This window comes from Lolium perenne, chromosome 3, assembly GCF_019359855.2.
Source record: "Lolium perenne isolate Kyuss_39 chromosome 3, Kyuss_2.0, whole genome shotgun sequence".
Taxonomy (NCBI): Eukaryota; Viridiplantae; Streptophyta; class Magnoliopsida; order Poales; family Poaceae; genus Lolium; species Lolium perenne.
Genome location: NC_067246.2, coordinates 244,917,677 through 244,942,827, shown reverse-complemented (window position 1 = coordinate 244,942,827; position 25,151 = coordinate 244,917,677). Strand labels below are relative to the sequence as shown.

The window sequence follows — 25,151 nt, the reverse complement described above, 5'->3', positions numbered from 1 at the left end:
CATGTGTACTAAAGAGGCAGCAGCAATTTCATAAGTAGGAGCAAGTTCTATCAAGTGTCTATCTTCAAAATCTTCAGCTATACTAACATGAGTGAAAAAATCTTCTATATTATCTCTTCCAATTATAGACCCTCGTCCTACCGATATGTCTTTTAGAGTGTACTTAGGAGGAAACATGATGAAATAAATAAAAGGTAAATAAATTAAATGCAAGTAACTAATTTTTTGTGTTTTTGATATAGAGAACGCAAACAAGAAAATAAAGTAAAGCTAGCAATTTTTTTCTGTGTGTTTTGTTTTAGTGCAGCAAACAAAATAGTAAATAAAATAAAGCAAGACAAAAACAAAATAAAGAGATTGGAAGTGGGAGACTCCCCTTGCAGCGTGTCTTGATCTCCCCGGCAACGGCGCCAGAAAAAGAGCTTGATGCGTGCAGTTAACACACGTCTGTTGGGAACCCCAAGAGGAAGGTGTGATGCGTACAGTAGCAAGTTTTCCCCAGAAAGAAACCAAGGTTTATCGAACCAGTAGGAGCCAAGAAGCACGTTGAAGGTTGATGGCGGCGAAGTGTAGTGCGGCGCAACACCAGGGATTCCGGCGCCAACGTGGAACCTGCACAACACAATCAAAGTACTTTGCCCCAACGTAACAGTGAGGTTGTCAATCTCACCCGCTTGCTGTAAACAAATGATTAATTGTATAGTGTGGAAGATGATGTTTGTTTGCGAAGAACAGTAAAGAACAATTGCAGTAGATTGTATTTCAGATGTAAAGAATAGACCGGGGTCCACAGTTCACTAGTGGTGTCTCTCCCATAAGATAAATAGTATGTTGGGTGAACAAATTACAGTTGGGTAATTGACAAATAAAGAAGGCATAACAATGCACATACATATATCATGATGAGTACTATGAGATTTAATCAGGGCATTACGACAAAGTACATAGACCGCTATCCAGCATGCATCTATGCCTAAATAGTCCACTTTCATGTTATCATCCGAACCCCTTCCGGTATTAAGTTGTAAACAACAGACAATTGCACTAAGTATGGTGCGTAATGTAATCAACACAAAATTCCTTAGATAAAGCATCGATGTTTTATCCCTAGTAGCAACAGCACATCCACAACCTTAGAACTTTCTGTCACTGTCCCAGATTCAATGGAAGTATGAACCCACTATCGAGCATAAATACTCCCTCTTGGAGTTACAAGTATCAACTTGGCCAGAACCTCTACTAGCAACGGAGAGCATGCAAGAACATAAACAACATATATGATAGATTGATAATCAACTTGACATAGTATTCAATATTCATCGGATCCCAACAAACACAACATGAAACATTACAAATAGATGATCTCGATCATGATAGGCAGCTCACAAGATCTAACATGATAGCACAATGAGGAGAAGACAACCATCTAGCTACTGCTATGGACCCATAGTCCAGGGGTGAATTACTCACACATCGATCCGGAGGCGATCATGGCGATGAAGAGCCCTCCGGGAGATGATTCCCCTCTCCGGCAGGGTGCCGGAGGCGATCTCCTGAATCCCCCGAGATGGGATTGGCGGCGGCGGCGTCTCTGGAAGGTTTTCCGTATCGTGGCTTTCGGTACAGAGGGTTTCGCGACGAAGGCTTTAAGTAGGCGGAAGGGCGGAGTCGGAGGAGTCACGGGGGCCCCACACGCTAGGGCCGCGCGGGCCCCCCTTAGGCCGCGCCGCCCTAGTGTGGCGGCGCCCCGTGGCCCCACTTCGTTTCTCCCTCGGTCTTCTGGAAGCTTCGTGGAAAAATAAGCCCCTGGATGTTGATTTCGTCCAATTCCGAGAATATTTCCTTACTAGGATTTCTGAAAACAAAAACAACAGAAAACAGCAACTGGCTCTTCGGCATCTCGGTAATAGGTTAGTGCCGGAAAATGCATAATGATGACATATAATGTGTATAAAACATGTGAGTATCATCATAAAAGTAGCATGGAACATAAGAAATTATGGATACGTTTGAGACGTATCAAGACCCAATTCTTTTCGGCTTATAGAAAGGTTTCTCGTAGAAGCTACCCTTCCTCAGCTTCCCCCAGCTTCTCCCAGAAGGCCGTCTTCCAAATTTGTTTAAACTTTTAAATTAGTACTAGAGAAACTAATAAATGTCTCCTGCAAACCTTTATTTAGCACTGAATTTTGTCTTTTCTTACAGAGGCCATGAAAAGAGTCGGTTTTCCGCATAGGTTGTGAAGATGTAAGTTTATTTGTTCAAAGAAACAAGAGTTTTTTTGTAGGCTACGTATGTTTGTACTTTTGAAAATTTGCACCCGTAAGTATATTAAGATAATATAGTATCTAGCATTGAATTTTCGCTGGTAGAGGGAGCATATGCTCCCGGGAGCCGAATTGAATTTCCGGGAGTGGTGTTTTGGCACATGGGAGCATATGCTCCCTTTATTTTGAAATACATGTACATACATTTTGAAATTTCAAAAAAATTGAAACAAAAAATTTACACGTACATCTTCACGTGCTACACGCTTACAAAGTTGTTTCGTGAAAAATCGACTTATCGTGTGACGTCTGTAAAAAAGAAAAAAAATCCAATGCTAAAAATAAGACTTTTCAGAAGATAAATTTTCTCTTTTTTACACAGACCACAAAACATATTGGTTCATCACAAAACTTGACGAACACACGTATATTATGGAGATGTACATGTAGATTTTTTTTTCTAATTTTTTTGACATTTTAAAATATAAGTTTTTGGTAGAGGGAGCATATGCTCCCGGGAGCCGAATTGAATTTCCGCTAGCATTTTTCTTAACGTATGCTAGGGTTTTAGTCGCGTGCATTCCACGGGTTATCGTGGGCAGCGTGACAGGGCGCGCGGTTGATTGTCCGGAACCGGCGAAAGCAGTGGCGATCACACAAAGGTGCGGCCAGTGGGAGTCGAATCGGCTAGCTGGTCACCAGTGCCGCTCGTGCGTGCTATATACGTACGTCAATTCGTCTACCAACCTCAGCTCATCCTCCTCCTGGTTTTGGTCGGTTTTTGCTTGGCCCCAGGAATGTATGATGCGATAGCTCAGTCCTTTTTTCCTGCCTGGTCTGTCGCGTTTGTGTTTGAATTTTTCTTCCCTGGATCATCAGCTCGTTTTGGATTAGGTTGGGACCTGGGATAGAACTCCTTTTCTTTTCCTTCTTCCCACTGGGAATCGGTTCAAGATTTCGCGCCAGGTGTTCGGGTCAACCCATCATTTGGTTCCTCTCGATTTAGAGAAAGCTAGCATGCAGCTGGCCCCCAATGGAGCTTACTTAAACTTAATCTACGCCGGCGGCTTACCATGCAACCGCCTGCTCGTTTGAGCGAGCACACTATTTAATTTAATCGATCCGCGGTCATCCAACCACGCTGGTTGGATTAGTTCGGGCTGATGCAAGCTGCCGAATTATTGAGCGCATATTTAGCTCATCGGATCAGGAAGCGCTACTTGTTGGCGAATACGAACCAGATGGAGCTAATCTTAATCATGGTGCATTGGTTTTGGAGTTGATTTGATTACACATAGGAGTATTCTCTAGCACTTTCCAAAAAAATAAAAATATGACCCTCGCAAATGCAAGGGTTTTAGCATTGTGATCTATGACGGCAAAAATAAACTAAGATCTAATTCTCCGAGACTAATAATCCCACGAGAACAATGTGAGAATTGAAATTACACAATGTGTTTGTCATTCTTTTGAAGAAAAATGGATTAAGGTGTATCTGTTATACGAAATCTATATCCAGTTTGAATAAATCTTATGGATAAAGATATCTGATTCCGAACTTTACATAGGATACAGTATATGCTATGGTATGCCAAATAGCACCTGGATACCGTATCCAAAAGGGCGTCATCTTTAGCATTGTGATCTATAGCGGAAGAAAAAACCTAAGATCTGATTTTCAGAGACAAACAATCCGAATTGAATAAAGCTGATGGATAAGGATATCTGATTCCGAACTTGACACCGGATATGGTATAGGATATGATATGCCAAATAGCGCATGCATACCCATATGCGAAAATTATTTGGGATTATCCGACGTGTTTTAACTGAATAATCTGATTTCGATGTGAAACATCAAAGCTAATAGAGCATATGTAGTAGTTAGTGAGTTACCCAATTCGTCCATTAAACAATAGCTCATGTATATGGTCACTCTATGGAATATAAGTGTTTTCTTGAACTCTCCTTATCAATTATTTTTGGTAGTATGGTTTGCGGACCTACTTATACATGTACATATCCGTTTAATCTTATTTCCGCCCGAGTCCACTCCGTTTCCATTTAGAATCCATGGTCTCATATTTCTGGATTCAAATCCATAATTGTTCATTATCCGACCTGCCCTGATTTCGTCGTGAAAACATGATATAGATATGGTTATAGCAAAATACGATCCGATTTGTTTACATCCCTAGTGTTGAGGATACATAACAAAATATATTATCGATAAATTATCTTGACGACAATGTCGATTTCAGTATTGATAGCTTCCTAGTTTATCATTGTCTCCATTTGCGATCACATGCTTAATTACTAACCATCCAGCCTCCACCTCGATGGACATATTGCATCGGAATCTTCCCTTCCGTCCGACACAAATTGTACTTACCAGTTATGGATGACTATGCCGAAATCCAACTACAATATCCAAACATTATTCACTTCCAACTCTAACTCATAAGGTCATAGTGATTAGGTTATTCAGCTGAAAGACCTCCCTCGGGCCGACTCAGGAAGGAGCGGCAGCGGTGGCGCGCCGTCGACACGGTCTGGAGGTTGATGATGAATGACTTCTCAAGAATCTCGTTGTAATTTTTGTTTTCCTTAAGCCGCTTTGTATTGTTTGATGTTTCTTTTAATGCCAGTGTCCTATTAAAAAAAAGAGATAGGTCATCGTATGTTTCTCCATATGAATCCACCAAATCTTGATGGAATGCTCTGTGGACCAATGAATGTTATCAAGCGAGAAGCCCTATCCAATCCCTATGCATACTCCAAACTTGTAGGGTGAATCAACATTCAGAAAAAAATGGAGGGAGGCCTTCTCCAATCGTGTGCACACCGCCGCAAACATAGCACTGTGGCCAGACTCTAAAGAATAGATCACGATCGGAGCCGGTGAGAAAATCGGATAATAACCTGGAAAGGAGATTCATGTTTAACAATAAAATAATGTTATTTCTACGTATCCGCAGTAACCATAATAAGACGGCTGCTTCCACCCTTACGAGGACTTTATTCTTGCGATCTATACCTGGCAACCAGTTGTCAAAAAATATTTGCAGCATTACAAAGTGGAAGAAGTTCGAAACCACTTAAATCATTGATCATATAGAACGCACAAATTTACGTTGAAACGTACGCGTATCGTAATCTCACGTTTTTCTTGCACGCTTCCAATTAATAATCTCAATGTACATTTTTTTAAATCTCAAAACTAGGTTGCTATGATGACACATCATATCAGTTGCTCGTACGGGATGCATGTTATGTAATTGATGCTTGTCGTCTTAGCTTAACTAGCCCTATTTAGGGCTCCTTTGATTCATAGGAATATGAAAAATGTAGGAATAGAAAGGGTGTAGGATTGGAATGGCATACCAAGTTGAATTCTATAGGAATATGTTGTGTCTTTGATTGTAGCAAAGAAATTTTTTCATGAGGTATGAGCTAATGCTTTTTTTCCTATAGGATTTGTACTACAAGATTCCTATAGGAATAGTTCCTATAGGATATGTTCCTATGAATCAAATGACTTGTATAAGAAATTTTCCCATAGGATCCAATTTCTACATAATTCCAATATCAACTCTATGAATCAAAGGAGCCCTCAGTCTGTGTTGCATTACATAATCATTCTCGCACACGCACGCCGTCTGCTCGTCTCCATCGTCACGGTGATGTATTTTGTTTACTGAAGTTGTTCCATGGGCATGGGATATGACATGCATGGCTATCTTAACGTATAATTGACACGAAAGCGAAGGCAAACGTCGTAAGCGATTGGTTCCATATAACTCCATCGGCGTACATTGAACAGTTTTGGTATCGTTCGACTGATCCACGTGTGTGTGCATATATAGCGAGATCAATCAAAGATGGCAACGGCCACAAATTGTGCTCTAACGTACGTAGCGTGGTGGCGGGTCTTTTCGATCCCAAATGCTGACATTACAAGCTAAAACATGAATTCAGATTGTTTTCTTGCCGTTCGAGCTAAAGATGGTACACAACATCATCACGATTAAACAGTCCAAGACACGAATCCCTTTACCAGCCCTTGAATCTTTCGTCCCGCGGCGTACCTACACACTTCTTTTTTTCTTTTTTGTTTCTCTTGATGGATGCTCCATAATAATTTTCCATTGTATAAATTTGCCGAAAGTCTCGGCCCTCTAGATTTCACACTGTAGTGTTTAAATTTCCGCTCTTTCCTCTTGGAAAAGAATATATCAAAATTGCAGCGTCAAAAGTGTCCAATTTCATTTACATGATAGTGCAACTTGTTTTCTTCTTTAAGATACACATTAAAGTCAAGGTCGAGATGATGATGGTTGGATGTTCTATTTCCAAAGAAATAATGCTAGCTGGATGTTGATCAAAATGCTTTCAAAGTCACTGGCATTTTGATATAAAAAATCAGGCAACATATGGATAGCCAATCCAATTTTTGTGTTTTTCTTCTGGCGAAATAGTCTGTTGATGGTTTACCTCAATACATGGTGCTTCTGCGGTTGGTAGGTACAGGAACACGTCAATTACGACTGAATTTCTTTGAAAACCAAAATGTAAATTAGGTTCTTCAATGAACTTTTAAAGAGATATGGATCCATCAGAGCATTGGTGGCTTGCATGTTTCCGTCGTCCATCCAATATTCAACGTTCGGATTCTACGTAAGGACGTCTCCGAACACCAACTACCCTGCACAAAATACCAGAGATAGCATTCGTTTTTATTTTATCTCTCCATTCGTTTTTTAGATAGGGAAGACCACAGCTAACATCAGTTGACTAAGCTACAACGACACAATCATCATCTTAGTAATACGGTCATACGGATACCGCAAACTGTACCCCTAATACACGCCCGTACTGCCTTCCACGCTTCCTCTACTAGTTATTTACTCCAAATGATTATGCAGTGTATAAGAGTCTGAAGTCTCAACACAATGCAGCGCATAATGCACTATACAAATCAAGCTATAAAAGCCGTAGACTTGTAGAACGTAGTATATATCTTTATTTTTTTCTATCTTAATAGAATGAACAAGAAGTACCCTGGGCTTTAAAACTCATTTAACAATCAACAAAAAGAAAAGACCACCGCGAGATTGCTCCCCACCCACGGTGACACAAGGGCAATCCCAGCCAACACTACTATCGCCGCCTCCTCCCCCGCACCATGCCAGAAGGACGCCGCCAGGAAAATCCCGCGTGGCTGATAGCGGTGGCAAGGCAGTTTTCCGAGGTGACGTCAGAGGTGGTGGGCAGTGGACTTTAGCGGTCCTTGGCGCACGGCTGGGCTTTGTCCTGGTGCAGGGTTAGACGAGTGGTGGCGGCGAACCTTGGTTGTCCTCCTGCAGGCCGGTTGATGGCAGTGGCAAGCTCGCGATCCAGTTGGCTGCAAGATTAGGGAGGTGTGGTTGCCGGTGAAAATTGGGCTTCGACTTCGGGTTGCTCTGGGGAAAATCCTAGTTTTTGGTTTCCCGGATCGAACGATGGCGGTGTTGTTGTGCCATTCTTCATCACTGGTACATCGTCTTGGAGAAGGTGCTTGCTAGAGGCGTTAGGAGGTGGAGCGGAATGTCATCTTATGTGTCGACAATAGCGTGTCTCGACGACGTGTCGCAACAGGGTCTCAACAATGGTCTTGTGTTAATGGACGAACGCAAGGCGGTGGTTGTGGGAGCATCAGCGCGGACCTGGCAATGCCAATATGTTTGATCCCTCCGAAAGATGGGTTTGGTGAAGACGGCGTTGACGACTTGTAGACGTGCGCATGCGGTACGAGCTAAGAGTCTGCTTGGCAGCCTTTGTTCCGAAAATAATTCACTATTTACTTATGGCAGAAGAGTGGAACTGAGAAGTGTATTTGTTCCTTCTTATGGATCAATTTTTTGCAGGTTATCAGGCGAACTGCGCATTGGATTCAACAATGGTCTACCTTTTCCCAGTGGATCAGCGGGAAAGTTTGGTTACTGGATGCAACCGTCTGCTAACACATGACTGTTATTTCCAGGCTACTGGGTGACGTCATATTAATAGGCTTCAGAATGGATAGATTTATGTTGCTTTTCATTTTTAGATGGTTGATACATGTCTCAACCCTCTCTGATTCGTGAATTGTAAACTTTTTGAATCTTTAAATCTATGAAATAAATAAATAAGGCTGTGTGCATCAATTGATGCAGAGTCTGGGATCACCCATTTCGAAGAAAAAAAAAATCTTGTTGTTCTGAAACTTTTGGGAGGGGATATCTGCCATTTCAAAAGAAGAGTTGAGAAACTCAGTGGACTGTCGTTAGCCCATTGCCTGCGTTATGAAACGAACTGGATGATGAAACAGAAAAGTGAGAGAAAAGGCCGTGTCATTTTCTCCAGCACATTTCCCCCACTAGTTTTGCGCGAGCCCAAACCTTGCAGTACTTAAGCCGCTGCTGCTACTCACTTTTGTAAATTATTGCCGTGCTTTTGGGGTCGACCTGCCTCGCCTCGCATATATTTGTTCTCTCCCGGTTCTTCCTCGGCCGGGCTCCCGTTCCGACGCGTCGCGGGCGTCTTCCCCAACAGATTCCGTCGAGCGAGCGTGTGCGGCGAGCATTGGGCTACTTCTACCGCGGAGCTGCGCTGGGGAAGACGCTGCGATAGGCGGCGCGCCGCGCGATGAGGGGCGGCGCCTCGGCGCGATGGGGCTCCGCGGGGACGACGCCGCGGTCGCTGAGCACGGGCTCGTCGCCGCGCGCGTCCGAGCCGGGCTCCGAGGACGGGGAGGAGCTGGTGGAGGTGACGCTGGACCTGCAGGACGACGACACCATCGTGCTGCGCAGCGTCGAGCCGGCCGCGGCGCAGGCGGGCCTGGGCGCGCTGCGGCTGCCGGCGGGCGAGCTCGCGGACGGCGGCGCGTCGGCGTCGTCCTCGCGGTCGCCGTCGATCCGCCGGACGTCGTCGTACCGGCTGCTGCAGTTCTCGCAGGAGCTCAAGGCGGAGGCGCTGGCCCGCGCGCGCCAGTTCTCGCAGGACCTCACCAAGCGCTTCAGCCGCAGCCACAGCCGCGACGAGAGCCACTACCACCAGCAGGTACCGCCGTCTTCCTCGGGCTCCGGCATCGAAGACGCGCTCGCCGCACGCGCCGAGCGCCGGCAGCGCGCGCAGCTCGACCGCACGCGCTCCGGCGCGCACCGGGCGCTGCGAGGACTCCGCTTCATCAGCGGCAACAAGGCCAGCAACGCGTGGCGGGACGTCCAGGCCAACTTCGACCGCCTCGCACGCGACGGCTACCTCTCCCGCGCCGACTTCGCGGAATGCATAGGTACCGTCACCGATCGACTAGCCGTCACCAATGCGTCCTCCGCCGTTTTTATTTCCGTTGGAGCTCCGTTTTCAAGCTCTCTGTTCTCTGCGCAGGGATGACGGAGTCCAAGGAGTTCGCCCTGGAGCTGTTCGACACATTGAGCCGGCGGCGCCGGATGAAGCTCGACACGGTCAACAAGGAGGAGCTGCGAGAGATCTGGCAGCAGATCACCGACAACAGCTTCGACTCCCGCCTCCAAATCTTCTTCGACATGTACGTATCAGCTAGCTCTGTTATTCGTCATTACTGTGAGCTTCAGCCCTGTACATACACAGTTTCGTCACAACATTTCGCCTTGCTTTGGACCAGGGTGGATAAGAACGCGGACGGCCGGATCGGGGAGGCGGAGGTGAAAGAGGTGAGCAACACTCCATGTCCATCACTACGCTATGCTTGGTGGTGCTGTAGCACGATTTTCCCCTTTCTTCTTACATAGCTTGCTATCCAAGGATATCAAATCAGATTATTTAGGCTCCAAGTCGACGGCTAGTGTTTTCTAAGCTACTCGGTCGATCGAGCTGTCCATGTCCTCACCTCCACCCGTATCAGAATTCTGTTGAGGAGTACCAAATTTAATTAGTACTTCTTCTTGATTCTGTGCTCAGAGAGAAGGACAATTCTTGATTAACTAATTAACCAGTTATAACCCGACAAGCCAGGAGGGGTTTAGTCTAGTTTAGTTTAGAGGAAGAGAAACCTAGCCACAGCCACCTAGGGGAGTAAGTAACAACCATCTGCTGCTGACATCTAATCGGAGTCGGTGAGCTGAACCGGCGGGGAAAGCATCCCCCGGTTTCACCAACTCGGCAAAATCCTACCTGCCAGCAGTTCCTCGTGACGCTCGTTTTCCCTAACCCTTCAGGAAAAAGGGCAGAGCTTTCTTCTAGAACTAGACCTTGTGGCGAAGAGAAAGTCTGCTACGCAGTAGGTGAGGGGCATTTCCGCCATGTCCAGCTGATGTTTTCTGATCCTATCAAAACCATGCGCTGAACGAAAGCCTGAAAGGTGTGGCTATACTGGTATAGCTTTTGGATCGGGGCGCGTACAGGGTGCCTTTCACTCATGTCATTGCCGTGCAAAAGGAGTTCCAGTCACGCAGGGTTCTTTTTTTTTTTGGTTTGGAAAATGTTACATCACCCTGAATATTCTTCCTCAATACAAGACGTTTTGGTCAGTCCTAAATATAAGACCTTTTGGCAGTTCAAATTAAACTGCCAAGACGTCTTATACTCCCTCTGTGCAGAAATGTACGACGTTTTATCTAGTTTATAGGTTCACTCACTTTTGTTTCTATCTAGTCTACTTTTATGTTTAGGTTCACTTCCTTTAGTTTTTATCCAGTCTACTTTGAAAATATCTAAAACATCCTATGTTAATGCACGGAGGGAGTATTTGTTTCATGTTTTCTTTTCTGCTACCGTGTAAAATACGTATGGAAAATGTTACATCATGCTGAATTAGCAAGTTTCAGTGTTTGCTTTTCTGCTGCCGCTCCACAGATTATCATGCTAAGCGCGTCCGCCAACAAGCTGTCGAGGCTCAAGGAGCAGGCGGAGGAGTACGCCGCGTTGATCATGGAGGAGCTTGACCCCGAACAGCTGGGCTACATTGAGGTAAGCTCGTTGCTTTGCTTTAAGTTCAGTTCGTGTTACGCCTGTCAGTGACCACCTCTTCGATGCCGGCCGGATTAGGATATGAAAATAGTCAAAATACCACTAATGTTTTCGTACGGAGATGAAATACTAGTACTAGTACTACGAAAACAGCTGGCTGGCAGGACAAATTAAGCTGCTAACACTCCTTCAGCATGAGGGACGGCTGCAATTCTAATTTCACAACGATAGAGTGCTGGGCATATCTCAAACCGATATCAACAGCAATGAACTCATGCTCTATATATATTATATATGAGTGGCAACCTTCCTTGTTTACTTTAACCAAGGAGACCAGCTGCATTTTAGGTGTAATGGTTGACCTGGGTTGTCTGTCTTGCCAAGGCACTGAAGTTGTACCAGTAAGGAGTATACTATAGCCGTACCAGTATCATCAGTTTTATTTTATTTATCTCACACGCATTGCTAGGTGATGGGTCATGCGTGCTGGGTGCACACCTCGACCGGCCAGATAGCCTACCTCTGAATCTGGCACTTGGCATCACGATCGCTGTAAAATTTACTGGTCACATCATTGAAGGGGCCCAACTACTGCCTGCAGCGAAATGCGCCATTGAAATCAATGGACTGAAGCTGGACATGGTATCCGATGGACAGTACTTCCCCATCATCATTTATATGAAGTTGGTGCGCAGCTGTGGACCAGCTATCCAGCATCAACTTCTATCTTGCCTCGTCCCCCCCTGCCTAGTTCAATGCTACCCTTTGCCCGCCCACACCTCGTTGCCACGCAACTTCAGTTACCTCAGAAAACTTAAGCATGGTTCCATGATTCTTCAGTTGTGCATCATTCTTCAGTTGCAAGGCTATGCGAGCTGGATTAAGGGATTAGTCGCAGCCAAGGTTTACATTGATATGGCCTATGGGAATGTTTAGCAGGGCCATGCACCCAATATCGATTGTACTGCCATATTATATGTGTCATGTCAGGCTGCATTTGTCCTACACCTAATGCTATTTTCGTTTCAAATTTATATCCTATGATATTAGTTCCTATGGGATATGATCCCATGAATCTAACAGTTTGTGCCGGAAATTTCCATGGGATCTAAATCCTACAAAAATCCCGTGAAAATTCCATGAAGCAAAAAATAGCCATAAGTAATTCTATAGATAAGTGCACATTTTGTTCACAGGCTATTATTGCATCAGCTAATGGCACTCACTGCTCAATTGATTCAATGATTGTAATTTTCGCGGCTTCTGAAAACTACACTGCTTGTTGTTATTTCAGCTGTGGCAATTGGAGACGCTTCTATTGCAGAAAGACACGTACGTGAACTACAGCCAGGCTTTAAGTTACACAAGCCAGGCACTGAGTCAGAACCTGGCACTAAGGAAGAAGGGCTCAATCCGCAAAATAAGCTACACGTTGACCTACTACGTGGAGGACAACTGGAGACGCCTATGGGTGCTTGCATTGTGGATTGGAATAATGGCTGGACTCTTCACCTGGAAGTTCATACAGTATCGTGAGCGCTACGTCTTCAATGTGATGGGCTACTGCGTAACAACCGCAAAAGGCGCTGCTGAAACCTTGAAGCTGAATATGGCAATTATCCTCTTGCCAGTATGCCGTAATACCATCACTTGGCTGCGAAATACAAGGGCTGCACGTGTATTGCCGTTTGATGACAGTATCAACTTCCACAAGGTTAGCCATGTCAAGTTCTTCTCTTCTGACCATAAACTTTGATTGTGCAGTCATCTTACAAGTAAGATCAGTAAATCTAAAGGCCCTAAATAATATTAATGCATACTTGCATCATCTGTAGTCAGTTTACCTGTGACTTTGATTCAACAAATACTTATGCATGTGGGGCGAAAACCGTGTCCCGAATAGTCGGGTTTCAGACGGTCTCGAAACCCGTCAGAAATCACCGGACAGGGATTATAGGCATGGTATATCGCTACAGTGCTGGTTCTGGTCCATTTTGAGTCGGTGCGAAAATCATATTCCAGGCTGGGTGCAGTTTAGGCATGGTTTATTTGACACCACTTTTAACAGTCCCCATTAACTTATAGTAAACTTAAATTGACATCAAGTTGCAGAAGGAACATCTACATAATCTTGATCTTTGGTTGAAAGATCATAATCAAAGTTAATATTTATTTTTCAATGGCCTACTTTATTCTAGTACTATATTATATTCCAAAATTCTATTAACTTAACTGTGATAAGTGGTATTCTACCTGCACTAGGTTAGTGCTCAGAAAACTTTCACAAGTTAAGAGATACTCCCTCCGTTCCCTAATTCTTGTCGTGGTTTGAACTAAAACCACAACAAGAATTTTGGAACGGAGGGAGTATTAGATATAGGTGTATCAGTTACTTAACTGCAACTTAGAGAGTTCACTAAAGCCATCTGCATTTCAGACAAAAAATAGCGATGGTAGATATGATACATCATATGAATTATTGTTGCCAGTTTGGCCAACACATTTGTTTCATGTAAAGTTCATAGCTAATATCGAAGACTTATGTTTTTTTCATAATGGCAGACTATTGCAGCAGCGATTGTGGTTGGTGTAATTCTCCATGCAGGGAACCACATTGTATGCGATTTTCCACGGCTTATACATTCATCGGATGAGATGTATGATCCTTTGGCCCAGTATTTTGGAGAAACAAAGCCCACATATTTTACATTATTCAAAGGAGCAGAGGGCGTCACTGGGTTAATCATGGTTGTGTGCATGATAATTGCTTTTACTTTAGCAACACGGTGGTTCCGTCGTAACCTGGTTAAGCTTCCAAAACCATTCGACAAGCTGACTGGTTTCAATGCTTTCTGGTACTCTCATCATCTATTTGCCATTGTGTACGTGGCTCTCATTGTTCATGGCCAATGTGTGTACCTTATTCATGTCTGGTACAGAAAAACGGTGAGACATTTATGTATCTGTATTCCAACTTTGTTATAGAAACAGGGGGTTCCTAATACTTTTATATTTTTCTTTTGATGCAGACATGGATGTACCTTGCAGTGCCTGTGTGCTTGTATGCAGGGGAGAGGATTCTAAGGTTCTTCAGATCTGGTAGTTGTTCTGTCCGGCTCTTGAAGGTCTGTCAAAATCCATAAGAAGTTTTAGCCATTGATTCTTTGTGCCCTGTACTAATCCAGTACCCTTTATCTTCAGGTGGCCATTTATCCTGGCAATGTTTTGTCGCTGCAAATGTCCAAACCTCCCGCATTTCGTTACAAGAGCGGGCAATACATGTTTGTTCAGTGTCCAGCGGTGTCACCTTTTGAATGGTATAGTGACACTTGTGTCTCAATCATTGCTGAATTGTGTGTGCTAGATGCAACTTCTAGGATAGATAATACGGAAATTCTTCTACATTTCATATTTACAAAAGGTCGACTTGCTGCACTACTTTGAACTCTGTACACTTTATATCTTTCAGGCATCCCTTCTCAATTACTTCAGCCCCTGGGGATGACTATCTCAGCATTCATGTTCGACAACTTGGTGACTGGACACGAGAGCTGAAGAGAGTATTCTCTGCAGCTTGCGAGCCACCAGCGAGTGGAAAAAGTGGCCTTCTTAGAGCAGATGACACAACTAAGAAAACGTATGAAGACCACCTGTATTTAGCAATTACCTTTGTTCTCTATGTTCATTTCACAAATTTTAATACTCTTTTGGCAATGCAGCTTGCCCAAGCTTTGTATCGACGGGCCTTATGGTTCTCCTGCTCAGGACTATGGCAAGTACGATGTTTTACTACTTGTTGGATTAGGAATTGGTGCTACGCCCTTTATAAGCATACTGAAGGATCTGCTCAACAACATTATCAAAATGGAGGAAGAGGAGGTTTGTTATATTAATCCCATATCTTCAGTCATCATCTTCCTAATCACATTAGTAAAGTAAAGGATCATTAATATTTTTGTTTGTAAAATTACTCTTATTATCCACTCACAAGTATAATTGCAGGGTGCTTCAACGGACCTTTATCCACCAACTGGCCGGAATAAGCCACATGTTGATCTGAACACACTTATGAGAGTTGCCACGAGACCAAAGAAGGTCTTAAAGACCACAAATGCTTACTTTTATTGGGTGACACGTGAGCAGGGCTCTTTTGATTGGTTCAAGGGAGTCATGAATGAGATTGCTGAGTTGGATCAAAGGGTAAAATACATCAAATAACTTTTAATTTAGTTAACGGTGCAATTTGGTTATTTTCAGATATTTGCATTGATTTTCATTGTGAGGTTGTACTTACAAGTTACAATTACTTTGGTCATGCTAGAATATCATTGAGATGCACAACTACCTCACAAGCGTCTACGAGGAAGGGGATGCTCGGTCAGCGCTCATCACAATGCTTCAATCTCTGAACCATGCCAAGAATGGCGTTGATATTGTCTCTGGAACTAAAGTAAGCGGCAATAAGACTATTAACAGCTTCACTAAAGCTGTAACATCAACGAAAAAAAAATAAAGGCATTAATTGATTATTTATTAGCATAAAGGTCTAAAGATATGCACACATGCAGCTACTAATTCCATTAAATTATCAATGAACTCATTTTGCAGGTTCGGACACATTTTGCAAGACCAAATTGGAAAAAGGTCCTAGCTAAAATTGCCTCCAAGCATCCATATGCCAAGATAGGTTAGTATACCTAACTAAACCTTGTTTTATTTGTTGAAATCATGGACTCAAGGACATACATGGTAACAAGAACTTTTATCTAATATTATCAAAGTTCTGATGTATATCTATGCGAGAGTTATTATTTTTTAAAAAAATTACCAAAGGGGATTTACCCCCAGCTTCATTAATGAAATTTAGAATGTCTACATGGCGAGAGTTATTATTTGCTCCACGGTAGCACAGACATATGAAAACTTTCAGGGGGTGTATATATAGGAAGTAAGAAAGTACAAAACTTAAAATTTCAGATCAGCGTTTGCATGCATGACTAAAACTGCAAAGAAGACCGCACTTTGGGCTTAGCCTAGGATCTTGTTTCGCTTGGTTTTGTACTTCCTCCGATCCATAATAAGTGTCAGGGTTTTAGTTCAAACCCAGACACTTATTATGGATCCGAGGGAGTAGGTTAGATCTATTTTGGTTTCTTTACTAGGCTAGCTTTGCAGTTTCGTTTTGTCCTGTTTTGTTCCCTCCTTTGTAAGTTTTGGCACCTTCTCCGTATTCCTCTTCTAATAAGAAATGATGCACATTTCGATGTGTGTTCAGAAAAGGCTTGGCCTTAGTTAGTAGCATCAAGTTCTATATAGTTAAGTGAAGTCTATAACTGTTTCGGTTGCATGCAGGTGTATTCTACTGCGGAACTCCAGTCCTGGCACAAGAGCTTGGCAAGCTTTGCCACGAATTCAATGGGAAATGCACCACAAAATTCGACTTCCACAAGGAGCATTTCTGAATTGCAAACAAGAATAGATTATGCTACTTGTACAGCAGTTTTGTCCTCGTATATTCTTCTCTATAAAGGACATGAGAGACCAAGGCGGAGAAGCAACTCCCTACACTTCTTGCTGGACAGTATACTCCCAACTCCCAAATGAGCAATATCACCAACAAGGGGGATTTCGGGTGCTTGTGTAGAACTACATGTGTCGTTCATCGTGGCTTTTGCAGAACGGACCCCGGAGGATCTGCAGGGAGGTTCCTCCCGGCAGGTCTCCAATGTACAGACTACAGAGACCACCTGAAGAAGACCTTGAGCTTCTCCTGAATTTAGTTTGGAATACAGGATGGTATACTAGGACATAGGAAGATGACCAAGAGCCACAAAGGCCAGATAACTGTATATGTTTCTCATGCAGCATTACGTACAGTAAACGACACAAAAGTGAAAGAGCAAAGGTATACTCGATTTGAGTGTTCGTGATTTGTGAGTATAGATTCATCGGTACTGATTGGTTCAAGGCTAGGTGTACCATCCGCATTCAGGTCTGTGCTACCGTTGCCAGTTGCATCACTTGTGTGATTGTATCCGAGTCAGTGAGTTTTTTTTTTTCGATAAAGGGAATATATTAATATCAAGAGATACCAATTACACCCAGCCTCTGCAACAACGTCCCACCCTAATGACACTACGGATGCACACAGTCATAAAAAAAGAAAAGAAAACTAAGAAACAAAAGTCTCACTACAGTATCTCGGGCCTAACAACAGCAATACATCCACCGCCATGACAACACCTGAATTACAGACTCTCCAAAAAAACGACACCTCCAAGAAGGGAACAGTGCTCAAACATCGTCGTCGCCCGATGAAAGATCTTAGGTTTTCACTCTGAAGATAGTCCCCGCTCTCAAAACAATGTCTCCACCAAGGTCATTGCCAGGCACAACCAGTTAAGGCCAGACCTTGGGTTTTCACCCTGAAAGGTAGGACTCTGCACTTCACCTGTGTTGTCGTCCCCACTTTCATACCGCTGCTGTGAAGCCCGGAACACCAAGCAAGCCCCTCAACATCGCAGAGATTTGAACCTCCTTTAGCTAGTCCTTCATGAAATTCTCTTCTTCCGACTTTCATCATGGATCCATAGTCACTTGATGTCGACACAGAAAAAGAGCTTCACGCCGCACCCTCCAGAACCAAACGGTCGGAATAAACGCATGGGTGCCCACGACCGAATACCTCCGATCCAGCAAACTTCAGGCAAAGCACTGTTACATTCGCCGGCGGAGCCTTCCGGAACACAACCTACCGGCCAGATCACGAGTCCTGGCCTCCGGTAGGTCCTCCTCTTCACGCAAGAGAGGCCCTATGACCACCACCTTTATTCAGGTCGGACCCCCACGTCGGCGACCATCCCGGGCTGGCCAATCCAACCTTCCACCGGCGACACCATCGCCGGCTTCCAAGCTCCTCCATCTCACCGCCGGATCGCGGTGATAGATCAAAGATCCACCACCACCAACCGCAGGTCGACCCTCTCCGGCGAAGAAGAGGCCACATCCTCCATCGAACCCAAGGCTGCTGCCCCGGGCGCCGTCGTGTTGCGGAAGAATCCCGAGATCTCCTCCACGCACCGACGAGAGGCAGGGGTGGATGACATGGCGCAGACCGAGGGCCTGGCCGCCGCCCACCACCAGCCCCGGACGGAGTGCTGCGGAGAGCCGACGGGGGGAGGGAGACCGCAGCGCCGCCCATCCCAACCGCACCGGCCGGTCCGCCAGGGGACAGCCGACGGGAGGAGGACCGCCGCCATCGTCGCCCATCCCAACCGCGCACCTGCTCTGCCATGCGTCGAGGAGGTGGGATCCGGCCGTCGTTCCCCACGCAGCGACGAGGAAGGGGCCCCGCCGCCGCCACGCCCCGAGGGACTTTGCCCCGGCGGCGCTACCGGCGGCGGCGGCGGAAGGTGGGGTGCGGGAGGTTTAGGGTTAGGGTGGGTGCGGGCGTTTCACGGTCCCCCCTTTTGTCCACCTCCAAGTCAGTGAGTGAGAATGAAAAAAATAGGGTGTGACTATTTCTCAGTCTACTCGACTCAGACCTAACTCAGTTACAACTCATGACTAGCACAAGTCACGATGCAAATCGAATGGTGTAAAACTTGACTAAGCACAAAGTTCGTTCTCAGTTAGCTGAGAACTAGCAAATCCCAAAAAATAAGATGCTTTTTGCCCAAGACAATTTGGATATATCAAGTGTATTTGAAGCATATACGCGCAAAAGCCGAACAAGCCACCGCAAACAGATAAATTGTGTTCGTCGTCCTTGTCTGCACCGCTTAATAGTGCGGTCTAACAGCCAACCGCAAACAACTCGCGTCCTGTTGATATGTATGTTTTTTTAAAGATATGTATGTTTTAAAGCAAACCTCGCCCAAATTAAGGGTCGGCTGAGATGTATGTTTTTTTAAAGACATGTATGTTTTAAAGCAAACCTCGCCAAAATTAAGGGTGGGTTTGCGGGCCCTGAGGATAGGTTTGTGTCGCACGAGTACTTGTCGGCCTGAACCGGCCAGCTAGCCACACTTCTCCCTCCTCACTCCACTAGTAGTAAAAGGGCCTTCCGTCCGAAGCTTTCGTCCCAGCCGTGTTTGGGCCTGGGACTAATGTGAGCATTAGTCCCGGTTTCAACGGCTAGGATGCTGCACGGGAATGGCCCAACTCTAGTCACGGGTCAAACAGAACCTTTAGTCTCAGTTTGTATCTCCAACCAGAACTAAATTCTTCCGTCCTTGCGCACGCGATACCAAACGTGACCTTTAGTCCTGGCTGGAGATACCAACCGGAACTAAAGTCATTCCTATATACATCATCGTCACTATCCGAGCCATTTCCATTTAATCTTTCTCCTCTGTTTCTCCCTGAGCTCGAGTTCATTCCCAAAAAAATTCATGATTTGTCAAGATTTCGCGGTGTCCCATCTATCAAAGGGTTCTAAAAGGTTAGCAACTTCATCCGTTCCTCTGTCATTGCTAGTTTAGCTCATTTAGAGGTATTTTTGGGTTTCAGTGTGGGAGTAACTATGTGGGAGTTTATTTGATTTAAATGCAATTTGGGCTCAAATTAACTTCTTAGTTTGCATATGTGTAGATGTGGTTTACTTAGTAATTGATCAAAATGAGTATGCAGTAGTAATTAATCAATCCGAACAAAGGACCTTTAGTCCCGGTTCGTGGCTGCAACCAGGACTAAAGGGGTCTAGACTTATAACCGACGGCCTCTCCCCCTCCCCCGATTGACATCACCGCCTATACCTCGCTCTCTGCCCATGCTCGAGGACCAAACCCTAACCACCTCGCCCCACCGCTCTAGGCCTCCCCTAGCTCCGGCGCGAATCCTGGAAGCTCCGCCCCAACACCCCGAGCCTCCTCGACGACTCGCGCGTGCCAGGTAAGCCCTAGTCAACGGAATCGGTCGTTCTTACCCCACGGCCGGCCAAGCCTTCCACCGACCGCCGTGTCGCCGTCCGAACTCCCCTGGCCTCTCCGAGACCTCCTTCGCGTTCAGGATGAGCTCACCATGCTTCCACCCCTCTCAGCATTCTCTCCCTCTCTTTGTAGGGCTAGGCCGACGAGTAACTGCCGCAACCACCGCTCGACTACGTCGCCGGCGATGTTCCAGTGACCAGTAAAGAGCAACACCGCCACCAATAGGTCGCCCGCGGAGCGGCGCGGCGCATGAGCCTTCTGACGCAATCCTACGCGCCCTCTGGGTGGTCGCTGGTGTTGGTCACCATGGTTGACCCTGGTGTGGGTCCCTTTTGTCTGTTGTTTTATTTCTTTTGTTTTATGTACCTGTTTTCTGTAAAGTTAAAAAAAAATCATAAATATTTCATTTTAAATCAGAAAAATATCTATAATATATGAAAATGTTCACAAAAATGAGATCTACACTTTGGTATCAAAATCGTGCATTGATAAATAACTTCGAACCCTAGTTGTTTTAGAAGAACTAAATGAACCCCATTTAATATGTGGAATTTCATAAATGCTAACCCCCTTTAATATGTGGAGTTGATATAGATGCTTTTTGATTTTAGGGTTCATATAGATGCTCTCTGATTTTAGGTTTCATTGAATTTTAGGGTTCATATAGAGGCTCTCTGATTTTTCTCAACTAATATGTGTGCTATGATTAATTTATGTTCTATGATTAAAATACTCTCTGAATAAAAATGCAGCTATGGACTACGGCTGAGATGATGAAGAAGAGACATTATTAAATATTATAGCCGGTGGAGAAAATGATAACTCACAGTTCCTGAACGACTCCGGTGAGGGAATGAAGCTTGATCGAAGAGACGAATGGGAAACAAACGATAATGACGAAGAAAATGTTGGACCCTTAACAAAGTCCAGCGAGGTATATTAATTAAGCCTCTGGTGAGTAGATGCATTAATAGATTTGTATATATATATATATATATATATATATATATATATATATATATATATATATAGGACATATTCATGCTACACCCGGGTGTAGTTACTCCCACGTGTGTTTCACACAATCTAGGTAGTATCTATCATACCGAAGAGTATATACATGTAGTATGAAGTATATAAGAATATTTTGGTTGTATATATACTACTTTGTAGGTAGTATGTACACTTTTTTACGTACACTATTTATTTACGTATAAATATGCATGTATTTTGTATATATAGTGCAAACTATGGGTGTATTTTAATTTTTTTCACCAAAGTTGGTATGGAGTATCTTAGATATAGTGTACGAACATACTCAAACCAATAAAGTATGTTATATACTTCCGTATGGTAGTATATGAGACGTGGGTGTAGTTACACCCAGGAGTAGGAAGTATTTATCCTATATATATATATATATATATATATCGGACATATTCATACTACACCCGGGTGTAGTTACACCCACACGTGTTTCTCATAATCTAGAGAGTATCTATCATACCGGAGAGTATGTACATGTAGTATGAAGTATATAAAACTATTTTGGAAATATATATACTACTTTGTACGCAGTATGTACATTTTTTTACGTAGACTCATTTTTACATATACATATGCATGTATTTTCGATATATAGTGCAAACTACATGGTCACTTGCATTTTTTCACCAAACTTGGTTTGGAGTATCTTAGATATAGTATACAAATATAGTCAAACCGATAAAGTATCGTATATACTTCCGTATGGTAGTATATTAGATATGGGTGTAACTACACTCAGGGGTAGGAAGTATTTATCCGATATCTATCTATCTATCTATCTATATATATATATTAATAAAGTCTAGCGAGGTATATATATCTATATATATTAATGAATATTTCTTATTTTAGCCCTCCGAATTGAGCCAATTTGCTAGAAGGAAACGAGGTCCGACTAAAAAGTTGGGCATCATCAAAGGTTCACGATCGACGAAGTGACTGAAGATGGCGAACCGATTGATCCCAAAGAGACCGTACATTTATTTGTAAATCAATGTGGATTTATTGTTATGGACAACATCCCGATCACCACTCGAGAATGGAATAAGCCAAAGGTAGATTGAGTTAGTTATGTCGACCAAAGACTCAAAGGTTTGCTTTGGAATACGCTCTTGTCACATTTCAACCTACCGCTAGAGTGCGAAGAGGAAAAACTTGAGTTGACGGTCAAGGAATGGCCTCTTAAAAAGATGGCCACACAATTCCAGACCTTCAAGAAAATATTATACAATGAGTATATCAAGAAAGAAAGAACTCCAGGTTTTACTGGACCACTAGAGAAGATAAAAAAAATCACTGGGACGCATGTGTGGAGTACAGGGCGTCGTCTGAAGCTCTGCTAAGGTCGGAACAAATAAGTCAATTGCTGCGAAAAAAGAAATATCACCATGTTATGGGGACACGTGGCTACAAGAGTGCCTAAGTGGAATCAAACTAAGGCATGGGGGGTCACTCCAGCGACAGCGGGTTGCCCCAACGGTCAAAGCACTGGTTTTACGGGCATGGGGGGTCATTGGACCCACAAAAATGGCAGTGTGTTATTGGAAATCAACAAATTGAAAAACCCACCGAAGACCTGGTTGAAGCAATAACCGAAGTTCTAGCGGGAATGCTCCAACCCGAGAGAGAGAGAGAGAGAGAGAGAACGGCGAGCTGACACGCGCCCTCGGGAATCCTGAACACCTATAGGACGAACACGAGGCAAAGGCGTTGATATTCCATGGAGGGATGAGTTTTGCGAGTGGAATGATATTATAGAAGCCGCCAAAGTAAAAAAGAAACAAGAGGCGGACCAGTTCCAGAAGATAGAAATAAAAAACGATCAATTGGAACACATATCATTAACCAGCAAAGGGCATCTCAGCCGCAGCAAGATCCTGCATTCGATAGTAGGAGTGCATCTCAGCAGAAAAGCAACATGATTTCTATGGGGGTTCGGGCTGATGATGCATTGATGGATGATACACCCATGGCTTGCTACTCGACTACTCGATGTTAATTGTAATTAATGAGTTATGCATGCATATATTATTTTTCTCAGCTTCCACTGGATTCTTCTAATCATTCAAGGTGACGATGGAAAAGTTGATGTCATGGACTCATCATTAAAATACCATAAGCTGTATGAGAACTTCGTTTTTATGCTCCGGATGTAATTTCAATCATTATCACATTATATCGACATCTTTCATTCATTTCCTGATATCACGTAATTAATAACTCATTTATTCATTTTCTTTGCAGGGCAGGGTTTGGAAATAGTTTATCAAGCAGGTTGTCGGTGACTGGAAACATGAGGTGCGATTTTTTATGGATCCCGGTAAGTAGTACCAGGTCCACGCTGGAATCTCTTTAATTCTAGTTTCAATTTCATTATGATGCTTGATTATTATGTGATTGAATTATATTTGCATAAAGTGCTTGAGGAAGGAACATGGGACTAATTTATATGCATTCTATGTTTCCGAGTTCATTAAGATGACGGCTAGTGAGCAGCACAGAGATTTCAAAAAAATTCAAGTATGTAAACAATAATCACAATTTATTTTATTACCATCGATTGTGTTGAGTTTCATTCATACTTTTTATGATGGTTTGATATATATACACACCACTCATATATTCATATTGTTCTCCTTCTTTAAAGACCGAAAGGATGCGGAAAAAGCTTCTACCAAAGGACCGCGTACTAGGAATTCAAGAGAAATTGGCGGGATTTTCGCTTACGGAGGTCATATCTGCAACCAGAGAATTCCATACGCCTACTAATGCCTCCATGTAATTTAATGATCTCGATGTAATTAAATAGATAATATACCATATTGTATATACATATATATATGTATGCTCGCAAGAGAAATTATATTATATATGCATCAACGTGTATATTATGTAGTAGTGTAGAATATGTATATAAAAACTTTTTTGAAATGAAAAAGAAATGAAACATAAAATTAAAAATAATTAAATGGTGAACACAAAACAAAAATGGAAAACATAAAATAAATTAAAGTCCTCCAGCGCTCGCCTGCGCTCAACACGTGGAGGACTTTGATGTCTACGCACGCTTCTATTCCTGTAGACAGTGTTGGGCCTCCAAGAGCAGAGGTTTGTAGAACAGCAGCAAGTTTCCCTTAAGTGAATCACCCAAGGTTTATCGAACTCAGGGAGGTAGAGGTCAAAGATATCCCTCTCAAGCAACCCTGCAATTACGATACAAGAAGTCTCTTGTGTCCCCAACACACCTAATACACTTGTCAGATGTATAGGTGCACTAGTTCGGCGAAGAGATAGTGAAATACAAGTAATATGGATGATTGTAAGTAGTAATTGCAATCTGAAATAAAGATGGCAGCAAGCAAACATGTAACAGAACTTGTTGGAAACGGTGTTTCAATGCTTAGAAACAAGGCCTAGGGATCATACTTTCACTAGTGGACACTCTCAACAATGATCACATAATCAAACTACTCTACACTCTCTTGTTGGATAACAAACACCATTCATTGTGTAGGGCTACAAGAGCTCCCTCAAGCCGGAGTTAACAAGCTCCACAACATTCGGAGTTCATATTTAAGTAACCTTTAGAGTGCATAATAGACCGTTGCAATTTAGACTGAGTACTAACATAGCATACACACTGTCAACAATAGCTATGAAAGGGGGAATAGATCGCATCAATACTATCATAGTAATAGTTAACTTCATAATCTACAAGAGATTACAATCATAACCTATGCCAAGTACTACATGATGCACACACTGTCAACATTACATCATGGAGGAGGAATAGAGTACTTTAATAACATCACCAGAGTAGCACATAGATTAATATTGATACAAAGCTCATCATATGGATCTCAATCATGTAAGGCAGCTCATGAGATCATTGTATTGAAGTATATGGGAGAGAGATGAACCACATAGCTACCGATGAAAA

At 43.4% G+C, this 25,151-nt stretch overlaps 1 protein-coding gene across 1 annotated transcript; it reads left to right on the top strand.

Annotated features, from left to right (window-relative positions):
- Positions 1 to 8,754: 8,754 nt before the first annotated feature.
- On the top strand, positions 8,755 to 17,201 carry LOC127343736 (respiratory burst oxidase homolog protein A). The gene is made up of 14 exons (XM_051369920.2): positions 8,755 to 9,579; positions 9,675 to 9,834; positions 9,931 to 9,979; positions 11,121 to 11,234; positions 12,529 to 12,948; positions 13,797 to 14,180; positions 14,264 to 14,359; positions 14,436 to 14,551; positions 14,704 to 14,871; positions 14,954 to 15,113; positions 15,237 to 15,434; positions 15,556 to 15,684; positions 15,843 to 15,921; positions 16,587 to 17,201. Exons 1-14 carry the CDS (start codon positions 8,934 to 8,936, stop codon positions 16,694 to 16,696), a joined length of 2,829 nt encoding a protein of 942 aa, XP_051225880.1. The 5' UTR covers positions 8,755 to 8,933; the 3' UTR covers positions 16,697 to 17,201.
- The last annotated feature ends 7,950 nt before the right edge of the window (positions 17,202 to 25,151 follow it).

What these genes read in the sequence shown, in the direction of transcription:
- LOC127343736 (XM_051369920.2), top strand. Translation starts at nt 8,934, where the DNA reads ATGAGGGGCGGCGCCTCGGCGCGATGGGGCTCCGCGGGGACGACGCCG. An exon ending in ATGTCTGGTACAGAAAAACG is followed by an intron (nt 14,181 to 14,263) that starts GTGAGACATTTA and finishes CTTTTGATGCAG; the next exon opens with ACATGGATGTACCTTGCAGT. An exon ending in GATGACACAACTAAGAAAAC is followed by an intron (nt 14,872 to 14,953) that starts GTATGAAGACCA and finishes TTGGCAATGCAG; the next exon opens with CTTGCCCAAGCTTTGTATCG.